The sequence below is a fragment of the Oncorhynchus clarkii genome, chromosome 17 (assembly GCF_045791955.1).
Source record: "Oncorhynchus clarkii lewisi isolate Uvic-CL-2024 chromosome 17, UVic_Ocla_1.0, whole genome shotgun sequence".
In the NCBI taxonomy this organism is placed as follows: domain Eukaryota; kingdom Metazoa; phylum Chordata; class Actinopteri; order Salmoniformes; family Salmonidae; genus Oncorhynchus; species Oncorhynchus clarkii.
Genome location: NC_092163.1, coordinates 58,955,985 through 58,972,190, shown reverse-complemented (window position 1 = coordinate 58,972,190; position 16,206 = coordinate 58,955,985). Strand labels below are relative to the sequence as shown.

General features: G+C 44.3%; 1 protein-coding gene across 9 annotated transcripts in view; it reads right to left on the bottom strand.

The window, feature by feature from the left end:
• Positions 1–3,018: 3,018 nt before the first annotated feature.
• LOC139371197 (polyhomeotic-like protein 2) overlaps positions 3,019–16,206 on the bottom strand; it is a 93,236-nt gene continuing 80,048 nt past the window's right edge. For all 9 annotated transcript variants that reach the window (XM_071111373.1, XM_071111377.1, XM_071111379.1 and 6 more), the window contains 8 exons: positions 13,207–13,562; positions 12,836–13,028; positions 9,319–9,524; positions 8,689–8,821; positions 8,439–8,559; positions 8,189–8,309; positions 7,780–8,086; positions 3,019–4,462 (listed from right to left, as the gene is read on the bottom strand). In XM_071111373.1, coding sequence (XP_070967474.1) covers positions 4,308–4,462; positions 7,780–8,086; positions 8,189–8,309; positions 8,439–8,559; positions 8,689–8,821; positions 9,319–9,524; positions 12,836–13,028; positions 13,207–13,562 — 1,592 coding nt within the window. In that variant the 3' untranslated portion in view covers positions 3,019–4,307. The remainder of the gene's footprint in view (positions 4,463–7,779; positions 8,087–8,188; positions 8,310–8,438; positions 8,560–8,688; positions 8,822–9,318; positions 9,525–12,835; positions 13,029–13,206; positions 13,563–16,206) is intronic.

Sequence of the window (16,206 nt, the reverse complement as noted above, 5' to 3'; positions counted from 1 at the left end):
TAATCCATTCACTTGACAGGTATTTAATTTTTTAACAATTATTTAATCTTTATTTAACCAGGTAGGCTAGTTGAGAACAAGTTCTCATTTACAACTGCGTTCTCGCCAAGATAAAGCAAAGCAGTGCGACACAAACAACAACACAGAGTTACACATGGAATAAACAAACATACAGTCAATAACATAATAGAGAAAAAAGTCTATAGACAGTGTGTGCAAATGAGGTAAGATATGGGAGGTAAGGCAATGAATTGGCCATAATGGCAAACATAATTTCAATTTAGCAATTAAACACTGGAGTGATAGATGTGCAGAAGATGAATGTGCAAGTAGAGATACTAGTGTGCAAAGGAGCCAAAAAATAAATAACAGTATGGGGATGAGGTAGTTGGATGGGCTATTTACAGATGGGCTATGTACAGGTGCAATGATCTGTGAGCTGCTCTGACAGCTGGTGCTTAAAGTTAGTGAGGAAGATATGGATCTCCAGCTTCAGTGATTTTTGCCATTCGTTCCAGTCATTGGCAGCAGAGAACTGGAAGGAAAGGCGGCCAAAAGAGGAATTGGCTTTGGGGGTGACCGCTGAAATATACCTTCTGGAGCGTGTGCTACGGATGGGTGCTGCTATGGTGACCAGTGAGCTGAGATAGGGCAGGGCTTTACCTAGCAAAGACTTATAGATGACCTGGAGCCAGTGGGTTTGGCGACAAATATGAAGCGAGGCCAGCCAACGAGAGCATACAGGTCGCAGTGGTGGGTAGTATATGGGGCATCCAATTTGCTAAGTAGAGTGTTGAAGGCTATTTTGTAAATTACATCGCCGAAGTCAAGGATCGGCAGGATAGTCAGTTTTCCGAGGGTATGTTTGGCAGCATGAGTGAAGGGTGCTTTGTTGCGTAATAGGAAGCCAATTCTAGATTAAAATTTTAATTGGAGATGCCTAATGTGAGCCTGGAAGGAGAGTTTACAGTCTAACCAGACACCTAGGTATTTGTAGTTATTCAGAACCGTCCAGAGTAGTGATGCTGGACGGGCGGGCAGGTGCGGGCACCGATCGGTTGAAGAACATGCATTTAGCTTTACTTGCATTTAAGAGCAGTTGGAGGCCACGGAAGGAGAGTTGTAATGGCATTGAAGCTCGTCTGGAGGTTAGTTAACACAGTGTCCAAAGAAGGGCCAGAGGTGTACAGAATGGTGTTGTCTGCGTAGAGGTGGATCAGAGTATCACCAGCAGCAAGAGTGACATCATTGATATATACAGAGAAAAGAGTCGGCCCGAGAATTTAACCCTGTGGCACCCGCATAGAGACTGCCAGATGTCCGGAGAACAGGCTCTCCGATTTGACAAACTGAACTCTGTCTGAGAAGTAGTTGGTGAGCCAGGCAAGGCAGTCATTTGAGAAACGAAGGCTTTCGAGTCTGCCAATAAGAATGTGATGATTGACAGAGTCAAAAGCCTTGGCCAGGTCGATGAATACAGCTGCACAGTATTGTCTCTTATCGATGGCGGTTACGATATCGTTTAGGACCTTGAGCGTGGCTGACGGGCAACCATAACCAGCACGGAAACCAGATTGCATAGCAGAGAAGGTATGGTGGGATTCGAAATGTTCGGTGATCTGTTTGTTAACTTAGAAAGACAGGGTAGGATAGATATAGGTCTGTAGCAGTTTGGGTCTAGAGTGTCTCTAGACAGGTTTCTGGGAGCGGTAGAATAGATTGAATGCATAATGTACAGACAAAGGTATGGATGTGAACATAGTTGAGGTAAACCTAGGCATTGAGTGACAATGAGATAGGTATTGTCTCTACAGACATTAATTAAACCAGGTGAGGTCACCTTATGTGTGGGAGGTGGGACAAGAGGGTTAGCTGAGGCATATAGAGCAGGGCTGGAGGCTCTACAGTGAAATAAGACAATAATCACTAACCAAAACAGGTATGGCATATCAAGAAGCTGATTAAACAGCATGATCATTAAACAGGTGGACCTTGTGCTAGGGACAATAAAAGGCCACATGACTGCAGGAATGTCCACCAGAGCTGTTGCCAGAGAATTGAACGTTTATTTCTTTAACATAAGCAAACTCGTTTTAGATTATTTGGCAGTAAGCCCAACTGGCCTCACAAGTGCAGACCAGGTGTATGCCATCGTGTGGGCAAGCGGTTTGCTCTCAACAATGCTCAATGGTGGTGGTGGGGTTATGGTATGGGCAGGAGCCATAAACTAGACAACGAACACAATTGCAATTTATCAACGGCAATTTGAATGCACAGCGATACCGTGATGAGATCCTTAGGCCCATTGTTGTGCCATTCATCTGCCTCCATCACCTCATGTTTGAGCATGACAATGCACTGCGCCATGTCACAAGGTTCTGTACCCAGTTCCTGGAAGCTGAAAATGTCCCAGTTGTTCCATGGCCTCCATACTCACCAGATGTCACCCATTGAGCATGTTTGGGACGCTCTGGATCAACGTGTGCAACAGCATGTTCCAGTTCCTGTCAATATTCAGTAACTTCGTACAGCCATTGAAGAGAAGTGGGACAAAATTCCACAGGCCACAATAAACAGCTTGATCAACTCTAAGCGAAGGAGATGTCGCGCTGCATGAGGCAAATGGCAGTCACACCAGATACTGACTTGTTTCTGATCCACTCACCTATCTTTTTAAAAAGTTGTGACCAACAGATGCATATCTGTTTCCCAGTCATGCGAAATCCATAGATTAGGGCCTAATGCATTTTTCAATTAACTGGATTTCCTTATATGAACTGTAACTCAGTAAAATCTTTTAAATTGTTGCGTTTATATTTTTCTTCGGTATTTGTTACAATGTGCACTTAACTAATGTAATACATACTCATGTTAAGATACAGGAAAGAAGAAGGATATTTCAGAGTTCTGTTAAGAACTGCAAATCATAAAGGATCTTGCTACTGTACTGAACTTGCCATAGTATCAAACTCTAGAACATAGCTTTTTACACAAAGACAAATAACTTGTTTCAGATTATTTATCATTGAAAAATGTTGCATAACAAAATCATTTATTTGATAAATACAGGCATTTGACAGAGTATTCTCAAACAAAACATTAAAAACACAAATCAACCATTCATTACATGACAACAAGCACAAGTAAACAAGATTTTTATAAAAACACTAAAAAAGACACTTCCCTCAAGCCATGATATTTACATGTTTGCATATTTCTAAATACTTGATTTTCATAACAATTATGGATAACTTAAAAGCAAAAATACAGGCAGCTTTAGACTCATACAGAACTAAGTCTCTCTGGAGCAAAATAGCCCAACAACTCAAAACAAACCTCATTTATTAATTTCAGACCCAATCAAGTCATTTTGGTTGTATTAATTAAAACTAAAGAGAACAGAACCAATAATTTGAAGTGCTAGTGGAGTAAGAGGTATGATGGTGAATATCAAAAGTGAGTTCCTAGTGGTCTTTTCACCACTAGGGTAGGGTCAACACATACTGTCATAGAAGATCTCACAGGATGTGAAATCTGACCCAGTAATAAATAAGGTATGGCATGATGTCTTGGTAAATCACATTTTGAAAAAAGGTTGTGTGTCTAAACCAGTACAATATACAGGGAAATAACAATTTTGTACATGAAACCAAAATCACAAACAAAAATCAATGTCACAAAGCATAGCGTAAACTGCTCTGAGCAAAGTCAAAGGCCATGCAGTGTATGTATGTGTATAGTTGGTGATCATTACAAAATAGAGCTTAGCATCTGTTGGATAAGACTTAGACTGGCGACGGCTTTCATTTGTCCCAGGACACACAAAGTACATGTATGGCTGTCAATAACATCAGATCAGCACCAAAAGAAACATACTACATATGCAGTCAATGATAATTCAATTCACAATTATATCTCAGGAGGAAGTATTTCAGAAATACCCACATTTCTCTTTTCAAACAGACTCAAATGTATCCTTGCAGTGCTTTTAGCACTATTAGTGCCATTATTCTAAGGCAGTCAGTCCATTACATTTACTGTAAACTGTTCCCTTTGGCTGTCAAAAAGATGATCAGTTGTCTGTTTGCAGGCCATGGCTAAACGTACCGTGAAGTAGCCAATCCAAAGGTGGGATGAAAGATGGTAGTGCAGAGGTCAGGTAGTCATCAGTGCGATGGCGACATGTTTTGTCTTGTCCCAGAGTGTGACTCCTTCCCACCAAACACAGACATATGCACACCAAACACAGACATATGCACACCATACACAGACATACAACAAACCAGCACTATATCGACCCATCATGGCTAAGAGTCTTTGAGCATGTTGATGTGTGCGTAGATCTTAAGTGCAGGTCCCAGTTTAATATTCATGGCACTCATAAGGTGGTCCTCTTTCAGTAGGAGCATGGCCTGTCCATCTATCTCCTGCGAGCGGAACTCATCTGCTATCTCCTGGCAGCCTAGGAAGAACAAGCCACAGTGAACCAGTTAAATAATGCTGCTACTCTGTGTTATCTATGCAGTCACTTTAATAACTCTACCTACATGCACATATTACCTCAAACTGGTGCCCCCGCACATTGACTCTGTACCGGTACCCCTCCGGTATAGAGTCTCGTTATTGTTATTTTATATTGCTCTTTAATTACTTGTTACTTTTATTTCTTATTCATATTTTTTAAAACTGCATTGTTGGTTAGTGAAATGCTTATTTACAAGCCCCTGAGGTCTACCTGTTGTATTTGGCGCATGTGACTAATTTCAAAGACAATTCATGAGCACTGTCTACATTAGACAATCCACAGATGAATGAATAAACTTTTTTCATCCCCAGGGGGGAAATAAGCATACTATCACTACTACAACATACCTTCAGAAGAATGTAGTTATGGTGTAGGCCTAACTAAATGCATGAATATACACTGCTCAAAAAAATTAAGGGAACACTAAATAACACATCCTAGATCTGAATGAATGAAATATTCTTATTAAATAATTTTTTCTTTACATAGTTGAATGTGCTGACAACAAAATCACACAAAAATTATCAATGGAAATCAAATTTATCAACCCATGGAGGTCTGGATTTGGAGTCACACTCAAAATTAAAGTGGAAAACCACACTACAGGCTGATCCAACTTTGATGTAATGTCCTTAAAACAAGTCAAAATGAGGCTCAGTAGTGTGTGTGGCCTCCACGTGCCTGTATGATCTCCCTACAACACCTGGGCATGCTTCTGATGGTCTCCTGAGGGATCTCCTCCCAGACCTGGAATAAAGCATTCGCCAACTCCTGGACAGTCTGTGGTGCAACGTGGCGTTGGTGGATGGAGCGAGACACGGTGTCCCAGATGTGCTCAATTGGATTCAGGTCTGGGGAACGGGCGGGCCAGTCCATAGCATCAATGCCTTCCTCTTGCAGAACGGCTGACACACTCCAGCCACATGAGGTCTAGCATTGTCTTGCATTAGGAGGAACCCAGGGCCAACCGCACCAGCATATGGTCTCACAAGGGGTCTGAGGATCTCATCTCGGTACCTAATGGCAGTCAGGCTACCTCTGGCGAGCACATGGAGGTTGTGCGGCCCCCCAAAGAAATGCCACCACACACCATGACTGACCCGCCGCCAAACCGGTCATGCTGGAGGATGTTGCAGGCAGCAGAACGTTCTCCACGGTGTCTCCAGACTCTGTCACATGTGCTCAGTGTGAACCTGCTTTCATCTGTGAAGAGCACAGGGCACCAGTGGCGAATTTGCCAATCTTGGTGTTCTCTGGCAAATGCCAAACATCCTGCACGTTGTTGGGCTGTAAGCACAACCCCCACCTGTGGACGTCGGGCCCTCATACCACCCTCATGGAGTCTGTTTCTGACCGTTTGAGCAGACACATGCACATTTGTGGCCTGCTGGAGGTCATTTTGCAGGGCTCTGGCAGTGCTCCTCCTGCTCCTCCTTGCACAAAGGCGGAGGTAGCGGTCCTGCTGCTGGGTTGTTGCCCTCCTACGGCCTCCTCCACGTCTCCTGATGTACTGGCCTGTCTCTTGGTAGCGCCTCCATGCTCTGGACACTACGCTGACAGACACAGCAAACCTTCTTGCCACAGCTCGCATTGCAGTTCCATCCTGGATGAGCTGCACTACCTGAGCCACTTGTGTGGGTTGTAGACTCCGTCTCATGCTACCACTAGAGTGAAAGCACCGCCAGCATTCAAAAGTGACCAAAACATCAGCCAGGAAGCATAGGAACTGAGAAGTGGTCTGTGGTCACCACCTGCAGAACCACTGCTTTATTGGGGGTGTCTTGCTAATTACCTATCATTTCCATCTGTTGTCTATTCCATTTGCACAACAGCATGTGCAATTTATTGTCCATCAGTGTTGCTTCCTAAGTGGACAGTTTGATTTCACAGAAGTGTGATTGACTTGGAGTTACATTGTGTTGTTTAAGTGTTCCCTTTATTTTTTTGAGCAGTGTATATACACACTTTTGTGTGTGTGGGTGTATATGTAGACACCCCTTCAAATTAGTGGATTCGGCTATTTCAGCCACACCCATTGCTGACAGGTGTATAAAATCGAGTGCACAGCCATGCAATCTCCATAGACCACTGGTTCTCAACCCCGGCCCTGTGGACCCAAAGGGCTGCACATTTTTGTTTCAGGCATTTTTGTTTTTTTAGCACTACACAGCTGATTCAAATGATAGTCATCAAAGTCAGCTTTTGATGAGTCTTGAGTCAGGTGTGTAGTGCTAGGGCAAAAACAAAAATGTGCACCCCTTTGGATCCCAAGGACCAGGATTGAGAAACACTGCCATAGACAAATTGGCCTTACTGAAGAGATCAATGACCTGCAACGTGGCACAGTTATAGGATGCCACCTTTGCAACAAGTCAGTTTATCACATTTCTGCCCTGCTAGAGCCGCACCGATCAACTGTAAGTGTTGATATTGTAAAGTAGAAACGTCTTGAAGCAACGATGGCTACCACAAAGTGGTAGGCCACATAAGCTCACAGAACGGGACCGCTGAGTGATGAAGCACGTAGCAACACTCACTACAGAGTTTCAAACTGCCTCAAAGCAACATCAGCAGAAGAACTGTTCATCGGGAGTTTCATAAAATGGGTTTCCATGGCCGAGCAGCCGCACACAAGCCTAAGATCACCATGCGCAATGCCAAGCGTCGGCTGGAGTAGTGTAACGCTCGCAACCACTGGACTGGAGCAGTGGAAACACATTCTATGGAGTGATGAATCATGCTTCACAATCTGGGTTAGGCAGATGCCAGGAGAATGTTACCTGCCCCAATGCATAGTGCCAACTGTAAAGTTTGGTGGAGTTGGAGTAATGGTTTAGGGCCGTTTTCCATGATTCGGGCTAGGCCACTTAGTTCCAATGAAGTGAAATAACGCTACAGCATACAATGACAATCTAGATGATTCTGAGCTTCAACTTTGTGGCAACAGTTCGGGGAATGCCCTTTCCTGTTTCAGCATGACAATGCCTCCGTGCACAAAGCAAGGTCCATACAGAAATGGTTGGTTGAGATAGGTGTGGAAGAACTTGACTGGCCTGCACAGAGCCCTGACCTCAACCCCATCGAACACCTTTGGGATGAATTGGAAAGCTGACTGCAAGCCAAGCCTAATTGCCCAACATCAGTGCCCAACCTCATTAATGCTTGTGGCTCACTAGTCCTAGTGATTTTAGAATGATGTTCAACAAGCAGGTGTCCAAATACTTTTGGTCATGTAGTGTTTGTATGAGACTGACCTGGAAGGGAGTGGATAAACTCGTAGACTTCTTCTACATTCCACTTGGTGGAGTCGTTGGGCAGGAAGTGCTGAGTGAGGAGTGGCAGCTCTCTGCCTCGGGGGGCCTCTTGGTCTGAGCCTCTCCCTGCCTGGTGTGACAACGCCTGGGGTGCTGTGGGACCTGAGCTGGCTCCTGACAGGGGTGACGGAGGCTCCTCATAGCTGGACATGTCTGAGCAGGGGCTGGACTCCTCCTGGCTGGGTTGGGAGGGGAGCGGGGAGGACACTGAACCTCCCTGAGTCTGCTGAGGTGTAGGGGAAAGCTTCTGTAACATAAAACCCATGAGTCAGCCCTGGTGTCACTGAGGGGAGCATGTTAATTCACAGGAGAGCTGTCCTGTCAGTGGAGAAGTAGGAGAGGATCCTACCTGCTTCTTAGGTTCGACACTCTGGCGGCAGCTGTTGTGTGACCTTCTGCGCCAGCGGTTGGATGCTTTGCTCCTCTCTGGACGGAAGAGGCCTATCCGCTTAGTGCACCCAACATTATACCTATTCCACCACAACAACGATAATAGCTGTTATGGCCACTACCATTCCAAGACAACACTACTGAGAAGCTCTGACCGAGGGATATAACCCAGTCAAAGCATAGAAAATGGCCCATCAAATGTGACTTACCTTTTCGCACACACCATGGAACAGAACCGTTTTGACCCCTTGAATTTGTAGGCAAAGTCCACCCAGCCACAGAATTCACATCTCAGTTTGGGGGCATCTGAATCCTCTTGGTCTTTTAATTCTGTGTGCAAATCAAAATAGTCGATCAACAACATCTCTTACAGCTGAATTGTTATTATTTAGAAAGTCCATTATGGGGTTTATAGTCAAATAACATGACTTTAATCACTCCAGCCATGATCTCCCTTACCTTGAGGGGTCAGCTCCTCTGTCTCAGAGTCTGTGGTGTTGGTGGGGTTACTAACAGGGGTCTTGTCTGGGTCAGAGGAGAGCTGTTCATGCAGCTTCTTTGGGCTGTCCATCATTACAGGCAACCGCTCAATCTGGTTAAGACAGAGGGTGACACATGAATGCTACTCTTTCCAAGCTATGACAGTAATACTACAATGGCAAACTTACCATGCAGTGTCCATAAGCTATAATAAAGCCTGAGAAAAGACTTGCAGCAAACATCCACTATGATGCCATCTTTAATCGATAAGTAAAACAGGCACCAACAGAGTCACTTAAGTGTGTGTATCAACATTTTGCTCAGAATGATAACACTGGGAAGGTGGTCTTAACATTTGTGCGCCTTCTTTCACAGACATCTCTGTATACACTGCTTTGGAACTACAGTAGGCTACTAGAATTCATTACTAAGTTAACCAATAGAAAGGCATTACCCTTTATCATTGCTTAGCACGGTAAGTGCAGGTGCAGTTGTATGATTGTTTGTTTTTATTGCCAATAGGGACATGCCCCTGTGGGAATGCACTCGAAATGGTGACATGTTGCTTACTGGTAGCTGCTAAGGAGTACCATGGGAGAGGGCACTTACAGGGAAGGGTTCAGCACCCTCCTGGATGACAAAGCCCTCAATGACGTGGGTGAGGACCTGGGGCTTGACGATGGCCTGGGGTGGCTTGTTCTCTCCATTCTGGGGGGTGCTGCCGGTCACAGTGGGTGCCTCGTTCTCATTTCCTGATGTCATGGCTGGGGGTGGTGTCTCAGGTGCAGCATTCAACCTCTTGGTAGTAGGGACTCCTGCCAATGACAAAACAAAGCAGTAGTTAACACATTGCATAATTTTCAATTATGTGGCCAAAGTGTGTACACAATTTTTTATAGTAGATTAATTTGATTAATTTCACTTTAATTATGCTCAAATATTTATTCAGAGTATGTAGTTAACGTTCTCTGCTGTACAGTCGTTTTAGTACTCAAGCAAATTTGCATCATATACTGTATCTATCATCCACCTGCCAAATCATGTGCAAAGGGGTCCACTTCGAATATCAAGTGTTTGTAATATCACTCACTAGACGCGTATTATAGTTACTAATGTAAATTGACCACGATATCAAAATATGAAGAGAAAACAAACGGCTGTCAAAAGTAATTCCGAGTCCAAAACATCGCTCATTTTTGACCGGTCGACCACTAGTTTGCAATTTTCCAAGCAAAAACACGTATGGCTACGGTAAACGAGTAACGTTAGTAGTTAGCTATGAATGAAAACAGCAGACGATTCGGTAGCTACTTGCAACAATGATAAACATTTTCAAAGTACTGCAAAAGTTAAACTGTCCCATATCAAAAGTGAAATAACAAGAACTCGCTCACCAAACGTATTCCTGCCCGCTTCACTTGCGCTTTAATCCGATTCAATACAAAAACGCGCTGTCGCCTGCCTCTCTCATTGAAAGCGAGAATCCAGTCAACTGTACAAAGCAGGCAAGACAGAGCGGAGACGCTCGCTCGACCCAGCCCTGCTCGAATTGTGAGAGGCAGGCAGAGCTGAAGAATGAAATACTTGAATAAGGTACCGCCCTTTTTCTCTCTCTCCATAGAAAGGTACTCTGCTCATATTTACTCAGCAAAAAAAAAAAGAAAAAGAAACAACCCTTTTTCAGGACCCTGTCTTTCAGAGATAATTTGTAAAAATCCAAATAACTTCACAGATCTTAACTGTAAAGGGTTTAAACACGGTTTCCCTTGCTTGTTCAATGAACCATAAACAATTAATGAACATGCACCTGTGGAATGGTTCTTAAGACACTAAAGTAGGCAATTAAGGTCACAGTTATAAAAACTTAGTACACTGAAGAGGCCTTTCTACTGACTCAAAAAAACACCAAAAGAAAGATGCCCAGGGCCCCTGCTCATCTGTGTGAAGGTGGCTTAGGCATCCTGCAAGGATGCATGAGGACTGCAGATGTGGCCAGGGCAATACATTTCAATGTCTGTACTGTGAAACGCCTAAGACAGCGCTACAGGGAGACAGGACGGACAGCTGATCGTCCTCGTAGTGGCAGACCACGTGTAACAACACCTGCACAGGATCGGTACATCCGAACATCACACCTGCGGGACAGGTACAGAATGGCAACAACTGCCCGAGTTAAACCAGGAACGCACAATCCCTCCATCAGTGCTCAGACTGTCCACAATAGGTCGAGAGAGGCTGAACTGAGGGCTTGTAGGCCTGTTGTAAGGCAGGTCCTCGCTAGACATTACCGGCAACAACGTTGCCTATGGGCACAAACCCAGCGTCGCTGGACCAGACAGACTGGCAAAAAGTGTTCTTCACTGACGAGTCGCGGTTTTGTCTCACCAGGCGTGATGGTCGGATTCGCGTTTATCGTCAAAGAAATGAGCGTTACACCGAGGCCTGTACTCTGGAGCGGGATCAATTTGGACGTGGAGGGTCCGTCATGGTCTGGGGCGGTGTGTCACAGCATCATCGGACTGAGCTTGTTGTCGTTGCAGGCAATCTCAACGCAGTACGTTACAGGGAAGACATCCACCTCCCACTTGTGGTACCCTTCCTGCAGGCTCATCCTGACATGACCCTCCAGCATGACAATGCCACCAGCCATACTGCTCGTTCTGTGTTTAAATTCCTGCAAGACAGGAATGTCAGTGTTCCGCCATGGCCAGCGAAGAGCCCTGATCTCAATCCCATTGAGCATGTCTGGGACCTGTTGGATCGGAGGGTGAGGAATTTCTGGGAACTTGCAGGAGCCTTGGTGGAAGAGTGGGGTAACATCTCACAGCAAGAACGGGGAAATCTGGTGCAGTCAATGAGGAGGAGATGCACTGCAGTACTTAATGCCGCTGGTGGCCACATCAGATACTAACTGTTACTTTTGACCCCCTCTTTGTTCAGGGACACATTATTCCATTTCTGTTAGTCACATGTCTGTGGAACTTGTTCAGTATATGTCTCAGTTGTTGAATTTTGTTATGTTCATACAAATATTTACACATGTTAAGTTTGCTGAAAATAAATGCAGTTGACAGTGAGAGGACGTTTCTTTTTTTATTTTCTTGAGTTTACTATTCAATTTCCACACATTAAAATAGAAACACTTCACTTATGTTGACATATACATTTCTGGTTCTTCTCACATCTATAAGCCCTGAAAATTCACAGGTCTCAAATCTATCTGAATAACTACTGGCATACAGGAACCACTTTATACAAATGTAGGTCCTGTGGCCCAATGTTGCAGACAATTCTTGCAAACCATTTCTCTTTATATGGCAACATACTATACTGCACATTTCTTGGTATGTCTGTCGAAAGATGCACAATAAATACCATGGACTCAATTAAAACCAGGAGCAGTTGGCTATTCTGTAACTTTGGGATATGTTCAACCACTCAGCAGGCTCTGAATGTGTTGCAATCTGTTCCAAGCAGACAGTCAGTTGTCTTGCAGGCCTACCGCTCTATTTTTAGACATCAAAGATAACTGTATGTTTATTTTGAACAAGTGGAGCACCTCAACTATGCATTCACACCCAAGCATAAAAAAGGAGCCTTGTGGGTTTACATTTTTCATTTTTATAAGAAAAGTAGCAATAAAAATGAAAGCTCTTAATATAATCTGCATGTTCAGCATTTTGAATGGGCCTTAGTGTGCGAGTGTAAGACTACCATCATAAAACACAGATTATTTTCCATTTGAGTGAAAGATAGATGGATAGATACACACATTTTCCTGACCACGATAATTTGACACATCTATCATTTAACTTTCTTTGACTGGAACACTGTTCACTTCTCCTCAATGGTCCCATTGGGGATAATCAGACAAAATTCTTCACCCTGACTCAAAACGACGAGCACAGCTTACAATAAATAATAAGACAACAGATCTGCCTCCACACCTGGAGAGCAGTACATAGCAGAGCGACTGATCTTTGGTCTGGTTCTCCAAGGTTGTAATTGGTTGCAAATATGATATGACAACAATAGACCCCTAGTTACAGTCCTGCCTCTAGGCAACATAACTAAGAAAGTGGATGATAAAAACTTGTTAACTTATTAAAACCAAAAGTCCTGTTACCTTGTGGTTGGCTGATGGGCATAACAGGGTCAGTCTTGGGCTGCTCTGCTGGCTTGGTGGCTTGTGGTGGAGACGGGGCAGAGGGGGTAAATGGGGTGGGCTGCTGCTCTACACTGGGAGTTGGGCAGAGCTCCCTGACCACCAATGACTTTGGCTTCTCCTGTCCTTTACTGTCCTGAACCAATCGGGAAGCCTGGGAGCCCGTAATAGAATAGAGGAGAGAAGGGAGAAAGAGTTTAGTGAAACACAATATTTGACTATTGATTAGAAATTAATGATATAATGTATTTTGTTTACTGATTCATTGTATATTGTGAGAGCGTGATCCTCTTCCATTTCCATACTTCTTGTTGTTACTGCTGTGTACTCACCTGTGAGAGTGCTGGTTGTATCTGGAGGTTGATGGCTGTGAGTTGCACTGGCTGGGCTTTGGTCTGGCTCAGGCTGGAGTGGAGAGCATGTGGGCTGATGGTGGAGTGGAAGATGGTTGCCTGCTGGCTGGGTGTAGAGGGCTGGTGGTGAGAGGCAGGCTTGGGCAGCACAGGGACAGGGCCTGCCTGGCTGGGGGACTGGGTGACCAGGGAGGGAGTCTGCAGGTGGGGTTGGATGGAGGCAGTCTGCAGTAGCTGTCCCTGGGTCCTCTGGGAAGCATGGGTCTGCTGGATCACAAACTGCTGTTGCTTATGCTGATGGACCAGGGAGTGGGAAGGGTGTATCTGGGTGTATGCTGGAACAGAAATCGAGAAATAGGATACATAAAAAATCTGACAGTTAAGTCTGTACACAAAAGGAAAATAAACTCTACCTAAAAACAATTGAAGAGTGGAATAATGTTTTGTTTCTTTACTCTCCTTTGCCATTAGTACACCTACTGTTGGCAAAATGTAACATCAAAGAGCACAAGACAGACTTGCCCTAAACCGTTGTCAAGGTTTTGACCAGACATTACTCACTAATGTCTCCAAAGGGTCTATCATCACCTGACAGGGTTTTTGCTGACAAAATTACAACCAGGACCCATATCTTCCCAGAACCAATCAAATACTGTAATTTAGTGAAAAGTGCTCTACACACCAACAGAGTAGCCCCGGGCCAGACATGTGCAGGAGGAAAGCAAGAGTGCAATATAATAAAATAAAAAATGTTTAGCAGACGCTCTTATCCAGAGCGATTTAAAGGAACAATTAGGGTTAAGTGCCTTGCCAAGGGCACATAGACATTTTTTTTTTTCAGCTCCGGGATTCAAACCAGTGACCTTTCGGTTACAGGCTCAACGCTCTTAACTGCTAGGCTACCTGTCACCCCGGGCCAGACAGATGCAGGAAGAAAGCAAGAGGGTAATAAGAAGCCAATAATCTATGACATGCTGTATGTAGTCATCTGTGAATTAATCCCCCAAACCTTCAATTTTCCCTAGGAAACAATGAGGTTGGATCTGGCCCTCATCATTACTGAAATATAGAGAAAGGGTTGTAAATGCATCATCTCTCCTAGGAGCTGTTAAGCTGTTTGTCTCAGGAGTAATCCCTATGGTCTTACAGTAGCTTCATGATTTTAGTAAACTAAAGGTGTCTAACATTAACCTTTGTGGATCTCTTTTGATTATGGATTGATGCCATATATAAGGGTCCCACCCCTTATCTGTATATTTTGTGTGGGATAGGCTCCATCTGGTCTGAATGTTTCTCTGTAACCACAGTCTCTACCCTGCTGTGAAAATGGAGACCTTTCCATCCGGCAGAATTGCATGTCATTAGTTATTTATACCACAGGATCTGCTGGAAAGTGTTTGATTTTCACACGGCAAAACTATGTAAACCACAGCATGTGGTTAGCTATGGTTTCACTAAGTACAGGGTAAAGACCGACATCTCCCAGAAAGTATTATGATAAAAGCCCTGGACGGATACTCTCAATTACATGATAACACAGTAAAGTGTTACATTACATGATAACACAGTAAAGTGTTACATTACATGATAACACAGTAAAGTGTTACATTACATGATAACACAGTAAAGTGTTACATTACATGATAACACAGTAAAGTGTTACATTACATGATAACACCTACCACCCAGCCCTCATTAAGGATAAATAGAAAACAGAGGTTGTATAATAATGACTATCAATTCAGCAAATAGACCTAGCTAGCCCTTGTGTGAACAGATGAGTGGATTTCCCAACCGGTGCTCACCGGATACAAGAAACAGGACTCAGAGTCCTGCTTGACAGCTTTTTCAAGCATTTTAATGAGTAACAGAGAAATGTCTTGGAAGGAGAGAAAGGGGGATTCATTGAAATGCCTTTCTCCCTCAAGGCCTTGGGATTAAGGAGTGGAATGACTCAGTCCGGACCCCCCTCTATGGCCCCACTACGCTACCACTCCCCCATGCCTGTGTGTTGTTTCAGGATGTCTAGAGGAAATGTTTCAACAGCAGATCTTGGAAAATCCCTGAGTTTCTGCAATCGACTGCTGCTGCTTTAGTTTAGAAACCTCACCCACACATCAGTGTAAATCACTTTACACAACTTGAGAAAAACTACTCATTGGCCAGCTTATTAGGTACACCTGTCTAGTACCGTGTCGGACCAACCTGTTGCCATGAAGGGATGCACCTGGTCAGCAACAATGTTCAGATATGCTGTGGCGTTGCTCAATTGGTATCAAGAGACCTAACGTGTGCCAGGAAAACATTCCCAACACCATTACACCACCACCGTTGACACCAGGCAGGATGGGGCCATGGACCTCATGCTGCTTATGCCGAATCCTGACTGCCATCAGCATGACACAGCAGGAACCGGGATTTGTCGGCCCAGGCAATGTTTTTCCACTCCTCAATTGTCCAGTGTTAGTGATCTCTTGCTTCTTCTTGTTTTTAGCTGATAGAAGTGGAAACAGGTGTGGTCGTCTGCTGCAATAGCCCATCCGTGACTAGGACCGACGAGTTGTGCGCTCCGAGATGCCATTCTGCACACCGCTGTTGTAATTTGCCTGTTTGTGGCCTGCCTGTTGCTTGCACAATTCTTGCCATTCTCCTTTGACGAGCTGTTTTCGCCCACAGGACTGCAGCTGATTGGATGTTTTTTTTATTTGTCGCACTATTCTTGGGAAACCCTAGACACCATCATGCTCGAAAAGCCCAGGAGGCCAGACCTTTCTGAGATACTGTAACCGGCGCGCCTAGCACCGAAGATCATACCACGCTCAGGTCAGTTTCCCCCATTCTAACGTTCAATCGAACAGTAACTGAATGCCTCGATGCTTGTCTGCCTACTTTATATAGCAAACCACGGCCACATGATTCACTGTCTGTAGGACCGAAACCATTTTTATGAACAGGGTGAGGTACCTAATAAACTGTGTA